The following is a 20,977-nucleotide window of genomic DNA, read 5'->3' on the forward strand; positions in this document are numbered from 1 at the left end:
GTGACTAGGTGGGTTACTAAAATAACTGGAAACAGAGTGGATGAGCTGCAGTTTATCTCATACCATTGAATGAATCTGCCTTCAGGAATAAATATTGGGAAAAAGTGTACTAAAAATAAAAGTGCACTAAAAAACTGGAGGCAAAAACGTTCTCAAGATGTGATTTCGAAAGAAAAACATGCGTGAGCTTACATGAAAATTACACATTTGGCTTTATTTTACTCTTGCAATTTTCAATTTTCACCCCTCGTCAAAATTACAGTTACTGTGACCAGTTAAGCAAGTTGAAGATAAAATGACCTCTAAAAGGCCTAAAGTTAAAGATGACACATTTCCTTTGTATTTTAGGCAAAAAAAATGTATATTTTTTATCTTTTATGTAATAAAAATTACAAAAAGGAAAATTAGTCTATGCAAAAGTTCGGGCACTGTGCATGGTTAGTGCCTAGTAGCACCTCCTTTTCACAGTTTGTAAATGCTTTTTGAAGCCAGACAAGAGTCTTCCAATTCTTGTTTGAGCGATTTTCATTTCATCCATTCTTCCTGTTCTGTGAGATTCCTGGGTCGTATTGCATGCACTGCTATTTTGAGGTCTTGCCACAGATTTTTAATGATATGGGGACTCTTGAGGGTCATTGTAAAACCTTCAGCTTGCGCCTGTTGAAATAGTTTATTGTGGATTTTGTTTGTGTTTATGATCATTATCTATTGGTAGAAGCCATCCTCTTTTCAACTTCAGCTTTTTTACAGATGGTGCTATGTTTGCATCAAGAATTTGTTGAAATTCAATTTAATCCATTTTTCCCTCTAACCGTAAAATGTTCCCCCGTGGCATTGGCTGCATCACAACTCCAAAGCATAATTGATTCACGAACATTCTTAATGCTTAATGGTTGGCGTGATGTTCTTTTCCGGAACATCTGTGCCCTTTTTTCTCCACACATACCTTTGATCAATGTGGCCGAAGAGTTCTATTTTAACCTCATCGGTCCACAGGACTTTTTTCCAAAATGCATCCGTTTAGATGTTCTTTTGCATACTTCTGGTGCTTAGTTTTATGTTGAGGATGCAGGAGAGATTTTTTCCCATGAGGGCTATATTTGTGCAGGTAAATCTGAACATTAGAACAATATACCACAACTCTAGAGACAGCTAAATTTTTCTGAAGGTCTTTTGCAGTCAAATGGGTGTTCTCTTAGACGTGCATACAGCTAAGCATCACTGCTGCGCTGGGAGGTAGGGGAGCGCTCATCATCTCCCTGCCCTGACATGCAGTGGAGTGATGAGGTCGCACACTGCTGACCTCATCATTCTGCTGCTGTGATCACTGAGCCGCAGAAATGGCAACGATGCGTCATGCTTACATAATATGGAGCAGTGGGGAAAATTGTGAGGGAGCAGCGAGGGAGTGGGTGGACCATATGTTGAGGGACAGTATGGAGAGGAGGGAGCAGGTGGGATAATATAGAAGAGTGAGAGACTTTGGAGAAGTGGAGGACATTATGGAGAGTTGGGGGGCTGCATGGAGAAATGGGAGAATGGTTGACCATATGGAGAAGTGGGCAGACAATATGGAGCATGAGGGACAATATACTAAAATATAATATAAGGTGATCACTCTCCTTCTCCCACCAGCTTTCCCTTTCTCTGCTTCTTCTCACTGCTGGCGACATATCCCCCAATCCTGGCCCCCCACCTTATACATCCCACTAACCCTCAACCCCATCTTTCTCACACTAGGAGAAACTACCACAATCTCTCACACTTAAAATCTGTCCACTGACCCCCACCCCCCTGAATCCTCTCTCTGGAGCACTTTGGAATCCCCGCTCTGTCTGCAACAAGCTCCATGTGATCCACAATCTCTTTACTTCCCGCAACCTTTCCTTCCTGGCCCTCACTGAGACATGGCTGACACCCCCTGACACAGCCTCCCCTGTTGCACTGAGTTACGGTGGCCTTCACTTTACCCACACTCCTCGCTCTGGCAACAGACATGGCGGAGGAGTGGGTTTCCTTCTTTCTAAAAACTGCTCCTTCAACCCTATTCAACCCCCACCCTCCCTTATCCTTCCTTCTTTCGAGGTCCACTCTGTCTGTATCCACTCTCCCTCTAATCTCCAAATGGCTGTCATATACCGACCACTGGGCTCAGCCACTGCCTTCATCAACCAATTCTCCACCTAGCTTCTTCACTTCCTCTCTGCTGATATCCCCACCATCATAATGGGTGACTCTAATATCACTACCGACACCCGCCAGTCAGCAGCCTCCAAACTCCTGTCCCTTACTTCATTCTTTGGACTTACTCAGTGGTCCTCCACAGCCACTCACACAGACATACATTAGACCTCATCTTCACCCTACTCTGTTTCCCTATCTAATCTCACAACCTCTCCCCTCCCCCTATCTGACCACCACCTACTCACCTTCTCATCCCTGTCCTCCTCACCTGCCCCCCATGTCCAGCCACTAGCACATCCTCACAGAAACCTTGCGCACCTAGACATTCACAGGCTCTCAGACTCTCTTCTACCTCTGTCCTCCATATCTTCAGTCCACGACATGGACAGTGCCACCCCTTTCTATAACACCACAATCACATCAGCCATAGACTCAGTCGTCCCTCTCACGCATGTCAAAATGCGACAAATCAATAGGCAACCCTAGTACAACAATGTCACCAAAAAACTTCGACAATCACCAGGGTCGCAGAGCGGCATTGGAAGAAAACACGCCTGCCAGATGACTTCACTGCTTTCAAACAAGCTACACTTGCCTTCAAATCATCCCTCACCTCTGCTAAACAGACCTATTTCACAAACATTGTATCTTCATTATCCTACAACCCAAAACAACTGTTCAACACATTCAACTCTCTCCTCCACCCACCAATGCCACCTCCAACCCCCCTCATCTCTGCCGAGGACTTTGCTACCTACTTCAAAAATAAGATTGACCAAACAAGGCAAACCTTTACTGTTCCACCACCCCAACTACTCCATATACCAGACCTCTGCCCTTCCCTAATAATCTCCCTCTCCAACATAACTGAAGGAGAGCTTACTCATCTCCTTTCCAAATCGCACCTCACCACCTGTGCACTTGACCCCCAGCCCTTCCCACCTGCTCCCCAACCTCACTAATACACTCATCCCAGCCCTAATCCATCTCTTCAACCTATCACTATCTTCTGGTACCTTCCCCTCTACTTTCAAGCATGCCACCATCACACCCATCCTCAAAAAAACTAGCCTTGACCCAACTGCTATGCGCAGCTATCACCCTATATCAATGCTGCTGCTTGCTTACAAACTCCATGAGCAGCATGTCCATGCTCAACTTTCACCCCCACCACTCCACCGAAACTGCCCTGACCAAAATTACTAATGACTTACTCACAGTCAAAGCTAACAGACAGTTTTCCATCCTCCTCCTTCTTGACCTGTCCTCTGCCTTCGACACAGTCGACCACTGGCATCAAAGACCTTGCCCTGTTCTGGAACACCTCTTACCTTTCCGACCACACATTTAGCATTTCTCACTCCCACACTATCACCTCATCCCGCCCTTTCTCTGTTGGAGTCCCTCAAGGATCTGTCCTGGGGCCCCTAATTTTTTCCATCTATACTCTTGGCCTAGGACAACTCATAAAGTCCCATGGCTTCCAGTACCCCCTGTATGTGGACGACACTCAAATCTACCTCTCTGGCCCAGATGTCACCTTTCTGCTGTCCAGAATCCCGGAGTGTCTATCAGCTATATCCTCCTTCTTCACCTCTCGCTTTCTAAAACTCAATGTAGACAAAACCGAACTCATCATCTTTCCTCCATCTCGTGTATCTCCCCTACCTGATTTATCTATTATGGTAAATGGCATCATGCTGTCTCCCGCACCTGAAATCCACTGCCTCAGAGTAACTCTGGACTCCGCCATGTCCTTCAAACCACACGCCCAAACTCTTGCCACCTCCTTCTGCCTCCAACTCAAAAATATTTCAGAATCCATCCCTTCCTCAGCCCTCAATCTACTAAAACTCTTGTGCATGCCCTCATCATCTCCCGCCTTGATTACTGCAATACCCTCCTCTGTGGCCTCCCGGCCAACTCTCTTGCACCGCTCCAGTCTGTCCTCAATTCTGCTGCCCAACTAACCCACCTCTCTCCTTGCTACTCCCCTGTTTCTCCCCTCTGCAAATCCCTCCACTGGCTCCCAAATCCACAACAAATACAGTTCAAACTACTAACACTGACCTACAAAGCCATCCACAACCTGTCCCCTCCCTATATCTCTGAACTAATATCCTACTATCTTCCCTCACGTAATCTTCGATCCTCCCAAGACCTACTACTCTCCACCACATTTATTCGTTCCTCACACAACCGCCACCAAGATTTCTTCTGAATATCTCCCATCCTCTGGAATTCCACGCCTCAACACACCTGATTATCCACCACCCTCGGATCCTTCAGATGGAACCTGAAAACCTATCTCTTCAGGAAAGCTTACAGCCTGCAATAACCATTCTGCCGCCTCACCAACGCCCGAGCTGCCGCACCTCCGACCTTCTGTCTCTTCCCCATTATCCCATAGAATGTAATTCTACAAGGACAGGGTCCTTTCCCCTCTGTACTAGTCTGTCATTGTAAGTTTGTTTACTGTAAACAATATCTATTACTTTGTATGTAACCCCTTCTCATGTACAGCACCATGGAATTAATGGCGCTATATAAATAAATAATAATAATAACGTACTGCCTGGGGTTCTATGCATAGGGGAGCAGTGGGTCCACCATACTATGATTACTTGATTTTCTCAGGCTATCTGGGGTTAATCTAGCTGGAGATCAGCTTGGATGTTTGGTCACGCCCACGGTCTTTAAATAGTCGTGCTGGCCTATGGGCATCGCCGATTATAGCTTGTGTTTCATACCAAGTGGTTCTGGTCTGGAGTGGAGGTGTTGGAGAGAGAGAGAGATTCGTATCTGGTGGCGTATGATCCGTTGTTACCTTTTCGCCTTCCCATATTTGTGTTTTGTTGTGCCCTGTTCACATTACTGTATAGTCCTGTGTGTATGCGGCGCGGTGCAGTTTAAGTTCTCCCTGTCTGTCATTACTGTGTGGGCTTTGGTGGTTTGTCTCCTCACTGGGTGGAGGGTTAAGCTTAGGGCTGAGCAGGAGATAAGGAAAGGTTGGAGACTCAGGCATTTGCACCATCAGCAAAAACCCTGGGTTGAGGGTCAGACAGGGTTTCCCCTAGTTAAAGGGACACCACAGGGGCCCCGGGTATTTCAGCCTTAGTTGACCTAAGCCCCGCGTGACATTACTGGTATATGTTTTACTGCAGGATATTTCTGCACAATTGTCATTCTGTGCTCTCTGTTTGAGTCAGTGGGTGGTATGAACAGTGTCCTACCAACTTGTTCATATGTGTGCATGTCACATGTGTTTTTAATCCAGTTTTTTCCGTGCCTATGCATGATTTGAGAGACCCCACCCCTCTCTTGTGTGACATGCACATAAAGAGCTGGCTTACACCACGTGCCCATACCAGGAAGCGCCTGTCTTCATCCTGTTCATTTAGACACTGTTCACATGTTCAGGTTTTAAATACATTAGATAGGGAATGTTTCAATAGGGGTTACCTTGACGCGGTGGAGCAGCTTGGTATACATTTTTTTGCAATATATATAATGTCTAAGAATATAAAGGAAATGTGTTATCTTTAACGTTAGCACTTTTAGAGATCATTTCATCTTTGACTTGCTTAACTGTTCAGAATAACAGTAATTTTGACCAGGGGTGTCAAAACTTTTACATGCCACAGTATATATGAATCACATTTAGTATGTATTCCAGTAAAAATAATTCTCATTTTTCTATTCAATCTATGCTAAATGTGCACTATTGTTCTGATAAAGAATAATGCATGTCGGTCTAATACCTAGAAAAGACATTGAAATATCTATTAGACCAGCAGACACACAATGGAGGAAAGAACGATATGCTCATAAATAAAAATCTCTTTTCTCATATTTTTCTGTGCTATTAAAATCACATGAATCAGTATTGTGCAGATTTCACAAAATGTTTAACATAGGAAGCAGAATGAAGATTATAGAGACATTTATTATATATGAGGCATGTTAATGTGAAGGCATAGTTTTGTGTGCGCAGTGTAGGAGGAAAAGTGTGGCTCTAGTGCTGTATTCATCTACTGACAGTGGTTATGGCACTGAATTCATTTGAAACAAAAATGGGTCCAGCTCCATCCTTAGGTGTTTCAGAGCATAGGAAACGCTGCATCAAGGCATAGAGCAACCACAAAACAGGAGAAAATCCAGCTCAACGGACTTGTGAACAAACTTGTTTATTCACTGAAAGTGCTCAACTGAGAACTTTCAGTGAATAAAGAAACAAGTTTGTTCACAATTCATTTACCAATAGTGGTTCTGATGCTGCATTCATGTACTGACTGTGGTTCTCATGCAGCATTCATGTACTGATGTGGTTCTGTGCATAGGGGAGCTGTGGGCCCACCATACTATGTATAGGAGAGCTGTGAGGCATCATATTTTGTAGAGAGGAGCTATGGGCCCATCATACTGTATATAGCGGAGCTATGGGCCCACCATACTATGTATAGGAGAGCTGTGAGGCATTATATTTTGTAAAGAGGAGCTATGGGCCCATCATACTGTATATAGGGGAGCTGTGGGCCCACCATACTATGTATAGGAGAGCTGTGAGGCATCATATTTTGTAGAGAGGAGCTATGGGCCCATCATACTGTATATAGGGGAGCTGTGGGCCCACCATACTATGTATAGGAGAGCTGTGAGGCATCATATTGTGTAGAGAGGAGCTATGGGCCCATCATACTGTATATAGGGGAGCTGTGGGGACATCATACTCTGTATAAGGGAGCTGTGGTCCACTATACTGAATATTGAGGAGCTGTATATAAGGGACCCAATGGATATTATTAAATGATAAGTAGGCACTTAAGAAGCAATATTGTTATAGGGGCACTCGGCATTGTGACCATCAAAGAAGTAAAATGTGAACACTTGTCTAGGGCATTTGCAGAGGGCATTAATATTTTCAAGTGAGCAATTTTAATACCTAGAGGGCACAAATGAGGAATTTTACCTTGTAAGGGACACAGTGGTGGCATTATTGTGTGGGGGCAGTAAGAGGAGCACTGTTTTGTACCACACAGCAGGTGCAGTAATAGAAGCGCATACGGCAGCAGCGGCTCAGTACTGGGGTATCAATAGGATGAGGCGTTTGTGCAGGTTGCGTAAAGATGGGGATGGTGCTAGAAATGTGAGAAGGCACATGTTTTTTGCTGTAATCTCTGCAGATGAGTCGTGACTGGAGAAGTTGTCATGTTGGTCTGAGCCAGAGGGAAAAAACGGGAAATTTAACTACTCGACCAGAAAAAAATGTCAGCTGTTAGTTACTATATATAACTGTACTGTAATTACTTGTGTGATCTGCATGTATGGTATCTACCAGTATATGGCGGTACTATCAGTGTTGTTTATGTAGAGATATATTTTCAGTAACAGCACCGTCATTTGCTGAGATTCCTCCACACCCATGATCAGGGTTCACCATCGTAGTTGACCACACGGTTACCAGGTTAGGGGCCAACTCAAATGTCACTCCCCTGCCCCGAGCTGAACCCCTAGCTGCTCCTCCAAGGCTAATTAAGGTCTTAAACCTTGGTCAAAGTTATCGGAGCACAAAAATCTCTGCCGGTGTCAAAACTTTTGCATCTGCCCATTTTCCTTTTTATTTTTAAAATGTAAGAAATTACAATATGTATTTTTTTTTTTTGCCTAAAATACAAAGGAAACGTGTCACCTTTAACATTAGATCATTTAGAGATTGTGTCATCTTCAACTTGCTTAATTGTTCACAGTGACAGTTATTTTGACCAGTATTGCCCAAACTTTTACATGTCACTGTACACAGTATATGAATCACATTTAGTATGTATTCCAGTAAAAATAATTCCCATTTTTCTATTCTATCAATGCTAAATGTACACTATTGTTCTGATACCTGTCTAATACCTGAAAAGACATTGAAAACTTATATTAGACTAGCACTCACACAATGGAGGAAGGAACGATAGTGCTCAGATTTAAAAATCTCTTTTTTTCTCACATTATTCTGCATTATTAAAATCACATGAATCAGTATCGTGCAGATTTCACGAAAGGTTTAAGATAGGAAGCAGGATGAAGGTTCGGAGAGGGGGGATATCAGATTTTGTTATTCTTTGTAGCCTAATGAGATGATTGATGATAGAAGATGCAACGAAACTTAATTACAATGACGGGCAAGCGTTATTAGCTAGGACCCCAATACCAACAATGAGAGGTTAGCTGCATATAGGAGCTTCCATGGTATATGTATCCATAGCAATGGGAAGCATGCAGCAGCAGCAGCTAGTCTGCAGACCCCTGTCTCTTTAGGGAGGTAGCAGTACGCTCCGCATTGACGTTGGTGAGTCAGACAGCTTAATGAAGGGAGGAAATTCGGTGCTGAATGAGATGGGGAGGAGATCCCTCAACTCACACCGCTAGCTCCCTCCTCAGTATCTCTAGAAGGTAGGGAGAGGACCACTTCTTTGGTATTCTTAACATCATCTGCTCCTTTTCCAAGGTTAATATGCATCCAATGGAATAAAAAGAACTGGGGAATGAACGTTAAAGTTTATGGATACATTAAGAAGCGGAGATTTTAGTGCCAGCATTATCTACCATAAAGTAACAAGAAACTTTGCAAGACTTGGGAAGGAGGTGAGCCGACAGGCAAAGCATCATCTATGATCAGTCTCCTGGAGCTCAGAGGAGATGAGTGGATATATTGCAGTGTGATCACTAAAGACCCCAGCAGCACAAGCCACTTCTTATAGTGAGTGGTGACTGCAGGGAGACAGCAGTTCAGCACTGGAAGAGTGGACAGCTCTGTCATCCTAAGCAACCAGTGGACTCCCCACTGCACAATGGAAGGTAAGAGTATCAGACTTTATCCTAATACCAGAATATATTCATTTTAATGATTTTTGCAGAGATTGAATATGAGAAAACTCTCTCCAGGGCTTTTATTTGTGAGTCACAGACAGCACTGTGAGCTGCAGTAGCATTTATCCCCAATGTGTTATATTGGAGACCCTTATCAGGCATAGCAGTACCTCTCCCTACATAGGAGGTGGGATTAGACCTCTTGGTGCACTGCTTCTGCACTTGCCTAATGTGGATTGAAAGTCTATTTCATTTGGAAAACTTCAGATTTCCTTCTTAGAAATTAATGCGAAATGGGTTAATGGCTAATCTTAGTAATAATAATGCATTATTCTGAGATTTAAATACTAAAAAGTAATGCTGAGGTCCTGTTATATTTTTTAAAGACACTTTCACATTTCTCACTGTAGAGATGGACGGGTCTGTGGACTATGTCCAACATTCTTGATCTTGCTGTTAACATACAATATCAGATTTACCTTAAATAAATATAAACAGCAATAATGGTATTTTTTTTATTCTATAAATAAAGAAGAAATGTAGCTCACCTTACCTATAACTTACTTGACATTGATAGGAAATCCGAAATAACAGTGATGTCAGAAATAGCAGAGCCAAACTACAAACTTAGCTCAGCTGCATCTGTGCTGAAAATCTGGTAAAACTTCTTTGCTGTTGCTTTAAATTAGACAGGTAGAGCTGTAAGGCAATGGAAAGGATATATCAAGTTCACAAGAGATAATGTTGCCTGGTTTCTTGTGATGTGGCACATTTATTAGTCTCTAGACCTCTTAGGGTCAAAAAAACACACCAGCACTTTGAAGTACCCTTATTATTTGTGCTTCAGTTATGTCCGGGTGTACACTTATGTACTGGGAAAAAAAAAAAAGAATTGATGTCTTACAAGTTTGTATCTTTACACTGGTATAATACTGAATATTTAAATAATGCAAAAAAGGAAGAAAAAAGACCAGACACAACATTGGCGTGCACAACTGATATAATAGAAAAACCATGTCAATCTTTATTTGAATCTGGGACATACACATGGATAAAAAGATTTAAAGCCACAAAACCAACATGGTAATCAAAACACCCCCCCAAATATTTCACATGGGACAGCTTATATGCGGAGCTCCACCAGTACATAATAATATAGCCAATAGTGCAATTGTTTGACATGATAATGCATGCTAAGAAGAGCGTCATAAATATACCAAAATGTCTCTGAGGACCCAATACAGAGAGGTTAAATTAATTGATATCAGTAAAAATCACCAATCCCACCATATATATTAATCATAGAACATGAAAGACACAACATGCAATCTGAGCATATTTGGGGCTAATGAATCCTAAAACAGACCTGCAAATAGCAGTCACCTAGGGTAGAGAGAAGGCATGTGTTAGACGGTAGAAAGTAAAGGTTGCATGGTATGGAAATAGCAGCCCCACATCAGGGCGGTAGAGACTTAAGGTAGAATATCAGTACACAGAAGGTAAGCGATAAAATTAACCCTTAGCACCCTAATAGGGATAAAGGAGAAATAACCCTAAACATAGCTACCAAAGCAGCTCAAGGAGGAAAGTCCTAATATCTAAGCTGCCTAGAGCAGCTATACATGTGGGGTCTTCCCACACCCACTGCATGTGGACTTGCTACCCATTTTGACAGACATTAGGACTTCCCTCTTTGAGCTGCTTGGGTTGTGTCTGGTGTTTTTTCCTTCCTTTTTTGCATACCTGTCTTCCAGACAATGGCGTAGCACCCTGCTATTGACATATAAATCGTTTTCTGATGATGATGCACCCTACCACTTTAAGAATATTTAAATAATAGCTAAATGGCAAGATATGATTCTTTCAACTAATTGAATATGAAAGTCTCACTTAAAGGGAACCTGTCACCAGGATTGTGCTTAGTAAACTACAGACAGTGTCAGGTCGGCGCAGTTATACTGATTAAAATGATACTCTGGTTGATGATTTCCATCTTGTGGTTGTTTAATCGTTATTTGTAGTTTTCAGTTAACTCATGGCTCATGACAGATCACTGATCCCTCAGTGACCTGCCCCCTATTTTACAAACTGAATATAATATGGTTTGAAAAAAAATCACATTCAGCAGGCAGGCACGGGCGCCTGCGCTGTAGCATGATACAGTGGATAAAATGCATATTTTCATTTCGTGTAGACATACAGTTTTGTTTGAAAGAAATGTGTGTATGTGTGTGTATATATATATATATATATATATATATATATATACATATATACATATGTCAATCAAAATGGCCCCATGAGCCACGATATTTTGGCAGAGAATAAAAAAAATTAGGCTTCATCAAGATGGCGCCAGAAGCACCTGCACAGTAGCATCTATCAGAACGTAATAGATGCTACTGCACAGGCGCCATTTTGGCCAAGAGAAAAAAATTAGGCTCCATCAAAGCTGGCGCCTTCTTGATGGAGCCTAATTTTTTTCTCTGCCAAAATGGTACTGTCAGCGGCGCCTGCACAGTAGCGTGTATCGAAATGCATCTATCCGCCGGCGGTGTTTTGATTAAGATAATTTTTTTCAAACAAAACTATATGTCTAAATAACATGAAAATATGCATGTTATCCACCGTATCATGCTAGAGTGCTGGCGCCGCCACCACCTGCCTGCTGAATGCATATTTTTTTCAAACCATATTACAGTCAGTATGTAAAATAGGGGGTAAGTCACTGAGTGATCACTGACCTGTCATAAGCCATATAGATGATTACCTAAGCAGAGCACCACATGAAAACCCCCCACAGTCCCACCCCATAGCACGAGCATATCAATAACTGAAAAACTACAAATAAAGATTAAACAATAACCACAAGACAGATTTCATCAACCAAGGTATCATTTTAATCAGAATGGAGCCAACCTGACACTGTCTGTAGGTTACTGTGCACAATCCTGCTGACAGGTTCCTTTTAAGAATCCTGATGGCAGCTATTTTTTTAAATCTAAAGCAAAGGAAAAGAAAACATTCTTGGGCTAATAATTCAACACAGCCATATAAATGCAGCTATCAAAATGGATCTAGATATTAGGGTTATTACCTTATATATTACATATGAACAGTAGGATGGTTTAAGATACTACTATTTTCATTACCTGAGAGGGGTTTTTTGAGCAGTTATTCTGTCACATCAAAAAATGACCTATTGTTTCACTCAGTTTTTTGTGTTAAGTGTTTTTTTTTCTAACTAGCAATGCTTTTTTTCATACAACAATCACAACAATCTTTATTAAAAATGTGCATTTTTTTTTCTTTTTGCCCCTGGGTCGTTTTTAAACTTGTATTTAATGGGGTATTTTCAGGTTGTCTGTTCAGAAGCACAGAGCTCTGCAGTCGCCTTACTGCCTGGTTGCTGGCTGGTGGGTGTGGTGGGGGGCTAGTACTCTTCCTTGATTGACAGTTTGGGTTTCGTAGTCCTATCACTGAGCTTATGCTACTGTGATGCATTAATAGTCTGTCTTTTCATATTTTGCAGTGCCCACTGTTATCACCATATTTAATTGCCAGTAGTGGGATTTTTGTTATGCAGAACTGAGAGGAAAGCAAGCAACTTACTGCTGTATAGAAAAGAATGGGCTAGAGAGAGCTGACTGAGATTTCTAACTGGGCTTATTTTCACACTAACTAAAGTAATTTAGAGATGAGAATATTCCTCTAATGTTGTTGCAAGAAATATGCATGTACATTAGCAGCAATAGATGGCCTCAGACCATATTTTTTGTATTGAAGCATCTAATGAGCATGTGCAAAGGTTTTCTGAAGGGAAGGGGGAGCTACAGCATCATCTATTTGAATGGTGGATTCTTGGTTTATCAGCTGTTTATAGAGATGTCATCTGTCACTAAAATCCTGTTTCTACTGATAATAAACCTGGTGAAATCTTTTCCTGAAAGAAAAGGAAGAATTAATTCAAAATAAGCTTAGTGGACAATGTTAAAATTACAAGACTAATAATTTTGCTTTTAATATAGATCATGATATGAAAGAGTACTTTTTTTTTTTCTTTTTATGCATTCTTTTAAGTTTTGTCAATCTATTTTATAGCTTATGAGCATGGACAAGAGAAAGCATATAGTAAACAAGTTTTTCCTTCACAACAAGCAGAAAATGTCATACTCCCCATCAGTAGTTGGTGACAATGTCCAGAACATTTTGACTGCACTAACTTTGGGCAAAGTCACACATGCTCCCTGAATGGTGGAAGGAAACAGGAATAGAAGTGGCACTCCAACCCAGTAAAAAAAATAGAAAAAACATTATTTAAGGCATGTTAGCCATGTTTAAAAACAGAATAAACACCCGACGCATTTCTGGTGAGTACACAGCGCCCTTAGTCATAGGAACCTGAATGGTGCACATCCTAAATTTGACTGATCAAAATTTTTAAAGAAAATTAACTTCTTGAAGAAAATGGGGCCTATGATGATTGAAATGTCTGGGCTTTTCAATCGATCTTACGTGGTGTAGGAAAGCAGGAGTTAAGGTCCTGGATGGTAGATATGTGTAGGTAATGTAAGCTGTACTTGTAACACAAGGTTACTGAGTGGATTTAATGTTACTGGTTATTGAGTCTGGGTTTTTTGAGAAACCTAAAGAACCTGGCTGGGAAAAGGCGATCCTATGATTCTATCCGGGATTTATAGGCTATTAACAACAGCTGGGTTAGCTCTGCAGAGTGGAGTGTGTTGAGAATGGGGTAAGGTAAAGCTTCTGGTTAGCTTGCTCTGCAAAGAGAGGTGTGCTGGAGCCAAACAGAGAGGTGTTTGTTTGGTGAACACATTGAATACAAGTTTGAGCTGCTGCTGGGAATACTGAGGTTGATTAGGCTGCTACATTTATGGTATTTCATTCTGTTTATGTTATCCATTGATACTGAGATAAAGCTTTTTTTGATTTGGAGCTATAAAGTTTATGATGGACAATAAACTACATGCTGTTTTAATATAAAACCCTGTGCCACATGTATCCAAGTGGCTAACCATGAGTGCGAACCCCTTAAGGCTTTGCAGAAGCATATTTCACTGCCTGATCACTGGCTGATTATTGAAGTTGCAATGTAATGGATTTCATTGCTGCATATATTGGTATATTTGTACAAGGAACATAAAGCAGTGACTGATTATATGATGCAGAAAACAAACTGGAGCTTGTGTAACCTTGAAATCCACAGCTCATTTGTTTCTTGCAATGCTCAAGCTTTTTGGAAGCATCAGGGACATTGTTTTATGCAGTAGGATGTGAATGAGGAAAAAGAGGAGTAGGTGGATTGGGAGGAGAACATAGAGTTACCCAAGGCATAGTCAGGTGATGAGGCTGCCAGCCACTGTGACATTTATAATGACATTAGCTCTAATGACTAATTGTCACAGCAAGGGGGTCGGAAAGTGAAACAACAGGGACTTTGGTTGTGTTGGAGAGCATTGCAAACTGCATGCCTAATTAACTGGGAGCTGACAAGAATATTGCTAACATCAAGCAAAGGTGTGACTATTGGATATTGGATGGCCTATGCTTTTAAATCCTTTCTGTAAAAGAAAAATGGGGGATTGACAGTAAAACCCCTCTCTGGATCCCGCAGCGTCAATGCTCCCTTACCTGTGCCAGTTTTACCACTATAACAAATAACTGAAGGAACAATTACATTTTATATGACCAGATGAACCATATGATTTATCAGTCATTGTGCCAACATAACGGACATTAGAACATAGAGATGCACTATCTGATCAACCAGTTCTATCTCCCAAAGATGCCATATGCCCTGATCCCGATGGACTTTTGGGGAGAAGATCTGGCCCAGTTTTCCATGGGTGTACAGTCTTGTCCAAAATTCAATGTCAGAGAAGGAATTTAGCACAGGAGGAGGCTTTATCATGCCCAAATGAACAAGATTGTCCTTCAGTTGGGGAAAATATTACATTTGTAAAAATGAATCAGGCCTAGATCATTGAGGAATTTCATTCTTCCTTGAATGATGGCAATGACTATATAAACCATAGCATCTGCCTACCTGTCCATTATGTTCTATACTATCCTGGTGCCACCTATATTGATGCATTTACACTATTGCACATCTCCTGCCATTACATCATGTTCTAAACTGTGCCAATAATCAGCCACAAATTTCCTGCCTGTCCATTTTGTTATATATTTATACAGTACTGCTGTTCTGCGCTCTAAATATAAGAAACTTTAAACTGCATCTAAAAGGGATAATTTTTGGACAGCTTTTAAAAAGTTATTTCTTCTTCACTTTTCAAACAAACCTGTTGCTGATTCCAAAAAAGGATAATTTTTGGAAAGCTTGTTTCACAGCTATTAATTGTTGACTTTCCAAACAACAAACCTGTTGCTCATCCCAAAAAAAAGAACATTTTTATGCAGTTTATTAAAACCCATTGATCTTTCAAAGGTCATCCGGTGTTTCTGCATTTGACATAAATGTTATTTCTGATTTTTTTTTTGTCACAGCTGAAATAAGCAATGGCATCTCCATCTGCTTGTATCACCAACTATTGAATAGTTATTGAATACATATTGAAGTTTTCAAAATTCCTCCAGAGCATTGTAAAAGACTCATTGCCACCTATCGCAAATGCTTGATTGCTGTTGTTGCTGCTGGGGGAAATCCAACCAGTTATTAGATTTAAGGGGCAATCACTTTTTCACACAGGGCTCTGTAGGTTTTGGATTTATTTTTCTCTTAATAATAAAGACCTTCATTTAAAAGCTGCATTTTTGTTTACGTGTGTTATCTTTGTCTAATATTTAATTTGTTTGAAGATCTGAAACATTTACTGTATTTTTCGGACTATAAGACGCAACACAAATTTTCAGAAGGAAAATAGGGAAAAAATTAATGCGTCTAATGGGGGTCCTTCGTACAATCTGAATTCAGCTTACCGGGGGGAGGATCGGCAGCGCTGGTAGAGCAGGGTCACAGGGGGTGTTTGGTGGTTCGGCGATGATCTGACTCCCATCCTAAACTGAGATTCAGATCTCGGCACGAGATCTCATCTCAGTTTGCACATGCACCGCCTCTGGTGGCCATTTTTCCAGAGGCCACCGCATTACAGCTTTCACAAGATGTTGGCAGAGCCCCTACACCACTGAGCACTGCTGCACTAGTCTGGGATGGGAGTCAGATCATCGCTCTGCAGCGTCGAACCACCGAACAAGGGGAGATCATAGAAACTTCTTGCAGATGTTTGGTGGGGTTTGTACCCAGAACCCCAGTGCTGCAAGGCTGTAGTGCAAACCACTGAGCCACCATGCTATCTATGTATTATGTATTTTTAAATAATTTAACTATTTATAGGTTGACATTACACATTCCTACCAATAGACCCCATACTGAGCAATTTTAGATCTTGTAATCATACCCAGCATGCCATAATAGCCTGTATCTTTCATGCTATATTAGAAAAGCAGGAGAACCACATATTGAGGAAGTCATAAAGCTTCCTATTTGTAGTATCATGCACTAATCTAAAATTTGAACAGAAAAAAGAAATTATGCTATATGTACTCAATGCCGAAACAGCATAGAACCTTGAGATAATCCCTTTTCAAACAATAGCATGTGTGCCAGATAAGTTTTTGAACTGCAAGACTTCATATAACTATGGAACAAAGTTGTTAAGTTGTTTTTTTGTTATTTCCTAATGACACATTTTAAGATACAGTATAAGAAATAAGCTCCTGTTTATGGATTTGTGCGTTTGCTGAAGAGATGATAGAAAAGAAACAGGAAATTTATGTAAATAGATGACTGAAGGCAAAAGCTGCAATTTCTGTACGTATCAGTTAGCAAAATATTTAGTCCCTCACTGCGGTGGACACCACTTGTTCATGTCTTCCGAATTGAAGCAGACTCTCCCTGGCAATCTGTACACAGAGGAAGGTCTACACACAGAAACGTCTGTTTATTTCTGGATAGTTGTCATCAATAAGAGAAAATCATCTCTTCACTATATCTGAGTGCCAAGTTTTGTGTCTACTTATGGCTTTCCATCAGCATATGAAGCACCATCACCTGCTCATGTGCGAAAAGCAAGCTGGCCAGCAATATGAGCAATTCTCAAACTGTCTGCCTACCCTTTCTTCTTACACTCACCTTTCTGGTAGGCAGGCCGCATCCTCAAGTAGTACCTGCAGCTGTGGACAATTAATTTTACCGAGGGGCCACACGAGAGATCGTATCTGTTGTGGAGGGCCGAACCAATAGGCTGAAATTAATTCTGTTCAATATTGATATTAACATATTAATGATAATTGTCTTATATAAATAGCAATCGTGCAACTAAATATTGTGCAGAATTAAGTATGCTGACATCCCCCTATATACCATTTGAGGTCACACGCAGCCCCTCCTACATAGTGTATGAGCCCACACACAGCCCCCTATATATCATAAGAGCCTCCACACAGCCCCTATGATGGATAAAAGCCCCCATATAGCCTCATATATACTGCATGAGCCCCCACATAGCCTCCTATATATTGCATAAGCCCCCACATAGCCTCCAAAATACAGCATCAGCCCCCACATAGCCTCCCTATAAAAAGCCATGAGCCTCCCATAGTCTCATATATACAGCATGAGCCTCCACATAGCTTCCTATATACAGCACGAACCCCCACATAACCTCTTATATACAGCATGAGCCCCACATAGCCTTCCTATATACAGCATGAGCCCCACATAGCTTCCTACAGTCTCCCTATATACAGGATGAACACCACATAGCCTTCCCATGCCCAGAATAAGCCTCACATAGCCTCTTCATGGCCAGCATGAGCCTCCCATAGCCTCCCTATATCCAGCATGAGACCCCCACAACCTCTCCATGTCCAGTATGAGACCCCACAGCCTCCCCATGTCCAGCATGAGACCCCTACAGCCATCACATGTCCAGCATGAGACTCACACAGCCTCCCCATGTCCAGCAAGACCAGCAAAACACCCACACAGCCTCCCCATATCCAGCATGAGACCCCTATAACTTCCCCATGTCCAGCCAATAATCCCACACAAATGAAAAAAAGAAAAAAAACATACTCGCTTTGCTCCCGTTCCCCCCCGCTCTGCTTCTGTCTCCGATGCAGACTCTCTGCAGTGCATAGCTGACACGTCATCACGTAATTTGTTTCACACGATGATTGGTTGAAAAAGGGGCCAGCAGTTCCTCCTTCACCAATGTATTCACGGCTGTCTGAATCCTGAGCATGCAGACAATGGTCGGGCAGGAGAGGGCATGGTGCTGCCTGTGGTCCTCTTTTTTCAGCCCCTGGACTTGATTCCTGAGCATTCAGGACCGATTGAAGTGCAGAGGAGCATGAAACGGCCATCGTCCACTTTGGGTAGCTTTCTGAGCCTGCTGCCGTGTTTTAACCTTTACAAATAAAGGAGAATTTTAAGGGAATGTGGGTGCCATTTTACTTTTCACATTCCACAAAACTACTTTTTGTCATCTTGGCACTCGAGATCCTTGCTGCATGGAAGTTTGCATAAAGGCTATGTAAGACAGTTAAGGTGAGCATATGGTGCCTGTTTTTCCTTCCAGATTACTTTGCTATATATACCTTACCTGCATAAATAAAACCAGTTATGAGTGTGCTTTTATATGCTAGATCTCTGGTTTCAGATAAAGGCACTTATTTGCTCCAAAAATATTGCCATATTTGGTTATGTCACCATAAGAAAACTACAAGAAAAAGGAGTTGCTTGTACTGTTAAACGTGTAGTGGTATTTCCATCTTGAGTTCAGAATATAAACATATCTAAAAAAAGGAGGAAACATTCTGAAATTGCTGTTTAATATGTCCTTTAGTGCTTTGCGTCCCATTTAATCAATTACTGAAACAGTTTGCCTCACTCTGGTCAGTGGAGTTAAACAGAATGTATTGGTCAGTAGACTTGCTGGTCAAAATTCAACCAATGCATTTCAGAGAAAACATCTTTCTTCTTAAGGTGGGGGTCACATTTGCATGTGCAATGCGAGAAACTCGCGTGAGTATCTAGCCTCAATACCCGTCACTGCCGCAGGCACTCGGACCGGAGCGTTCACCTGCATAGAAATACATGCAGTCGCACACTCCGGTCACGAGTGCCGGCGGCAGTGCCGGGTATTGATGCGAAAGACTCGCGCGAGTTTCTCGCATTGTACATGCAAGTGTGACCCCAGCCTAAGGAGTATGATTGGTCAGACACATTTGGTTTATTTAGATCCGCAATAAGTGTTATCCCTGACATTCTGAGATCTGTTGTGCACAAATAAAAGGTAAGTATTATCAGTTCATAAATTTAAACAATGGAATTTAGCTGTTTAATCCACCTGTTTTAATATATTTAAACTGAACATCTATCAGGTTTCGTCTTTTGACATTTGTTGTATATAATTCCCTACTCTAGTTTTTTTTTTTTTTACTTTAAATCTTCCTATTCCCCTTAAGCTTGACATCGATGACATTGCTAATTATGATAACCAAAAATTGCCTTTGGATATGGAAACTGAACCAATGGGAACCTTGAGCAGGTTGACAAGCTGCATGCTCGATTTCTTGTGGATTGATAGGTGTAACATTAGCATCAAGCAAAGGGTTATTATTGCATAGCTATGCTTTTAGATCCTTGCTATAAAAGCAAAATGGGGAAATATTGCCCAGGTTTGGAAAAGTAGTCCAAATTGATACATAAGCTGTGTTCCCAGGAAGAATGCAGATTTTAATGTGAATTGAGAATTTTGAAAATGAAAAATCAGTCCAGGAAGAGAAAGAAACAATTTTCTGATAAGATAAAGATGCTTATTTTCATGTGCACTACTGATTTATTAAAAAAAATTAAAGCAACGGTTACAATATAAGGCTACCATACACATAAAATCAATGTCTGCTGAACCCCTCAATATAGACGGGTGAGATGAGCGAATTTGTCAATATTTGGTTTGGATTACGATCGCCATATTTACAATATTCGCACAATATAGCCGAACACTTTTGGAGTCAATGGGAGTAGAGATGAGCGAAAAAGTTTGGAAATGATCATCAAACATAAATTCAGCACGAATAGGGTACTAATATGGCACGAATATGGCAAATTCGGATTATGCGATCATTTTCCGAACATATGCGCTCATCTCTGTCAGTGAGGATATTAAGCATGGCAGGAGGCTTTGTCATACCCAAGCAGAATAGATTATACACCACAAATGTGGAAAAACTTGCTTTTTTAAAAATGACTCCAACATAGATCAGTGCCATGTTTTGTTCACCTATAGCTGAGTCCAATGATTAGATTGGGCATAGCATTTGACTGCCTGTCCATTATGTTCTATACTGTTCTGTTGCACCAGTGCCGATGCTCATATACAACCGGGCATCTCCTGCCTGTCGATCATGTTATATTCATTTTGTGCTTTTACCAGGGCTGCTACTGCTGCTCTTACACAGCTGAACCTCTCCTTAACTGTTCCATCATATTCCATGCGGTTGGTGCTGCTCCCACCATCACTGCTAATAGACAGCCGCACATTTCCTGCCTGTTCATTGTGTTCTATATGTATACTGACAAGCTACTACCACACAGCTAGACACCTAAATTGTACACAGCTAGATATCTATTTCCTGTTCTATCATATTCTATATTGTGCAGTTGCTGCCGCTGATGGTTTATAACCACAGATTTACTGCCTATCCATTGTGTTCCATAGTTATATTGTACTGCAGCTGAGAACATTCGCCCACACATGGTAAATAAACCTGAACCACTTCCAAAATAAAGAAAATATTTTGAATGGATTTTTAAAAAGCCATTGATTTTTTTATTTTCCAAACAACAAACCTGTTGCTGCTCCCAATAAAAGGGATTCTTTTGGCT

The 20,977-nt window shown here is 41.3% G+C and overlaps 1 protein-coding gene across 1 annotated transcript in view; it reads left to right on the plus strand.

Annotated features, from left to right (window-relative positions):
* The first annotated feature begins 8,534 nt into the window (after positions 1-8,534).
* The window catches only part of NPFFR1 (neuropeptide FF receptor 1), a 623,293-nt gene continuing 610,850 nt past the window's right edge, over positions 8,535-20,977 (plus strand). Inside the window, exon 1 of the mRNA XM_073585793.1 lies at positions 8,535-9,030. Coding sequence (XP_073441894.1) covers positions 9,024-9,030 — 7 coding nt within the window. The 5' untranslated portion in view covers positions 8,535-9,023. The remainder of the gene's footprint in view (positions 9,031-20,977) is intronic.

Source organism: Dendrobates tinctorius, unplaced genomic scaffold, assembly GCF_039654945.1.
Source record: "Dendrobates tinctorius isolate UK_male_01 unplaced genomic scaffold, ASM3965494v1 ptg000089l, whole genome shotgun sequence".
Classification (NCBI taxonomy): Eukaryota; Metazoa; Chordata; class Amphibia; order Anura; family Dendrobatidae; genus Dendrobates; species Dendrobates tinctorius.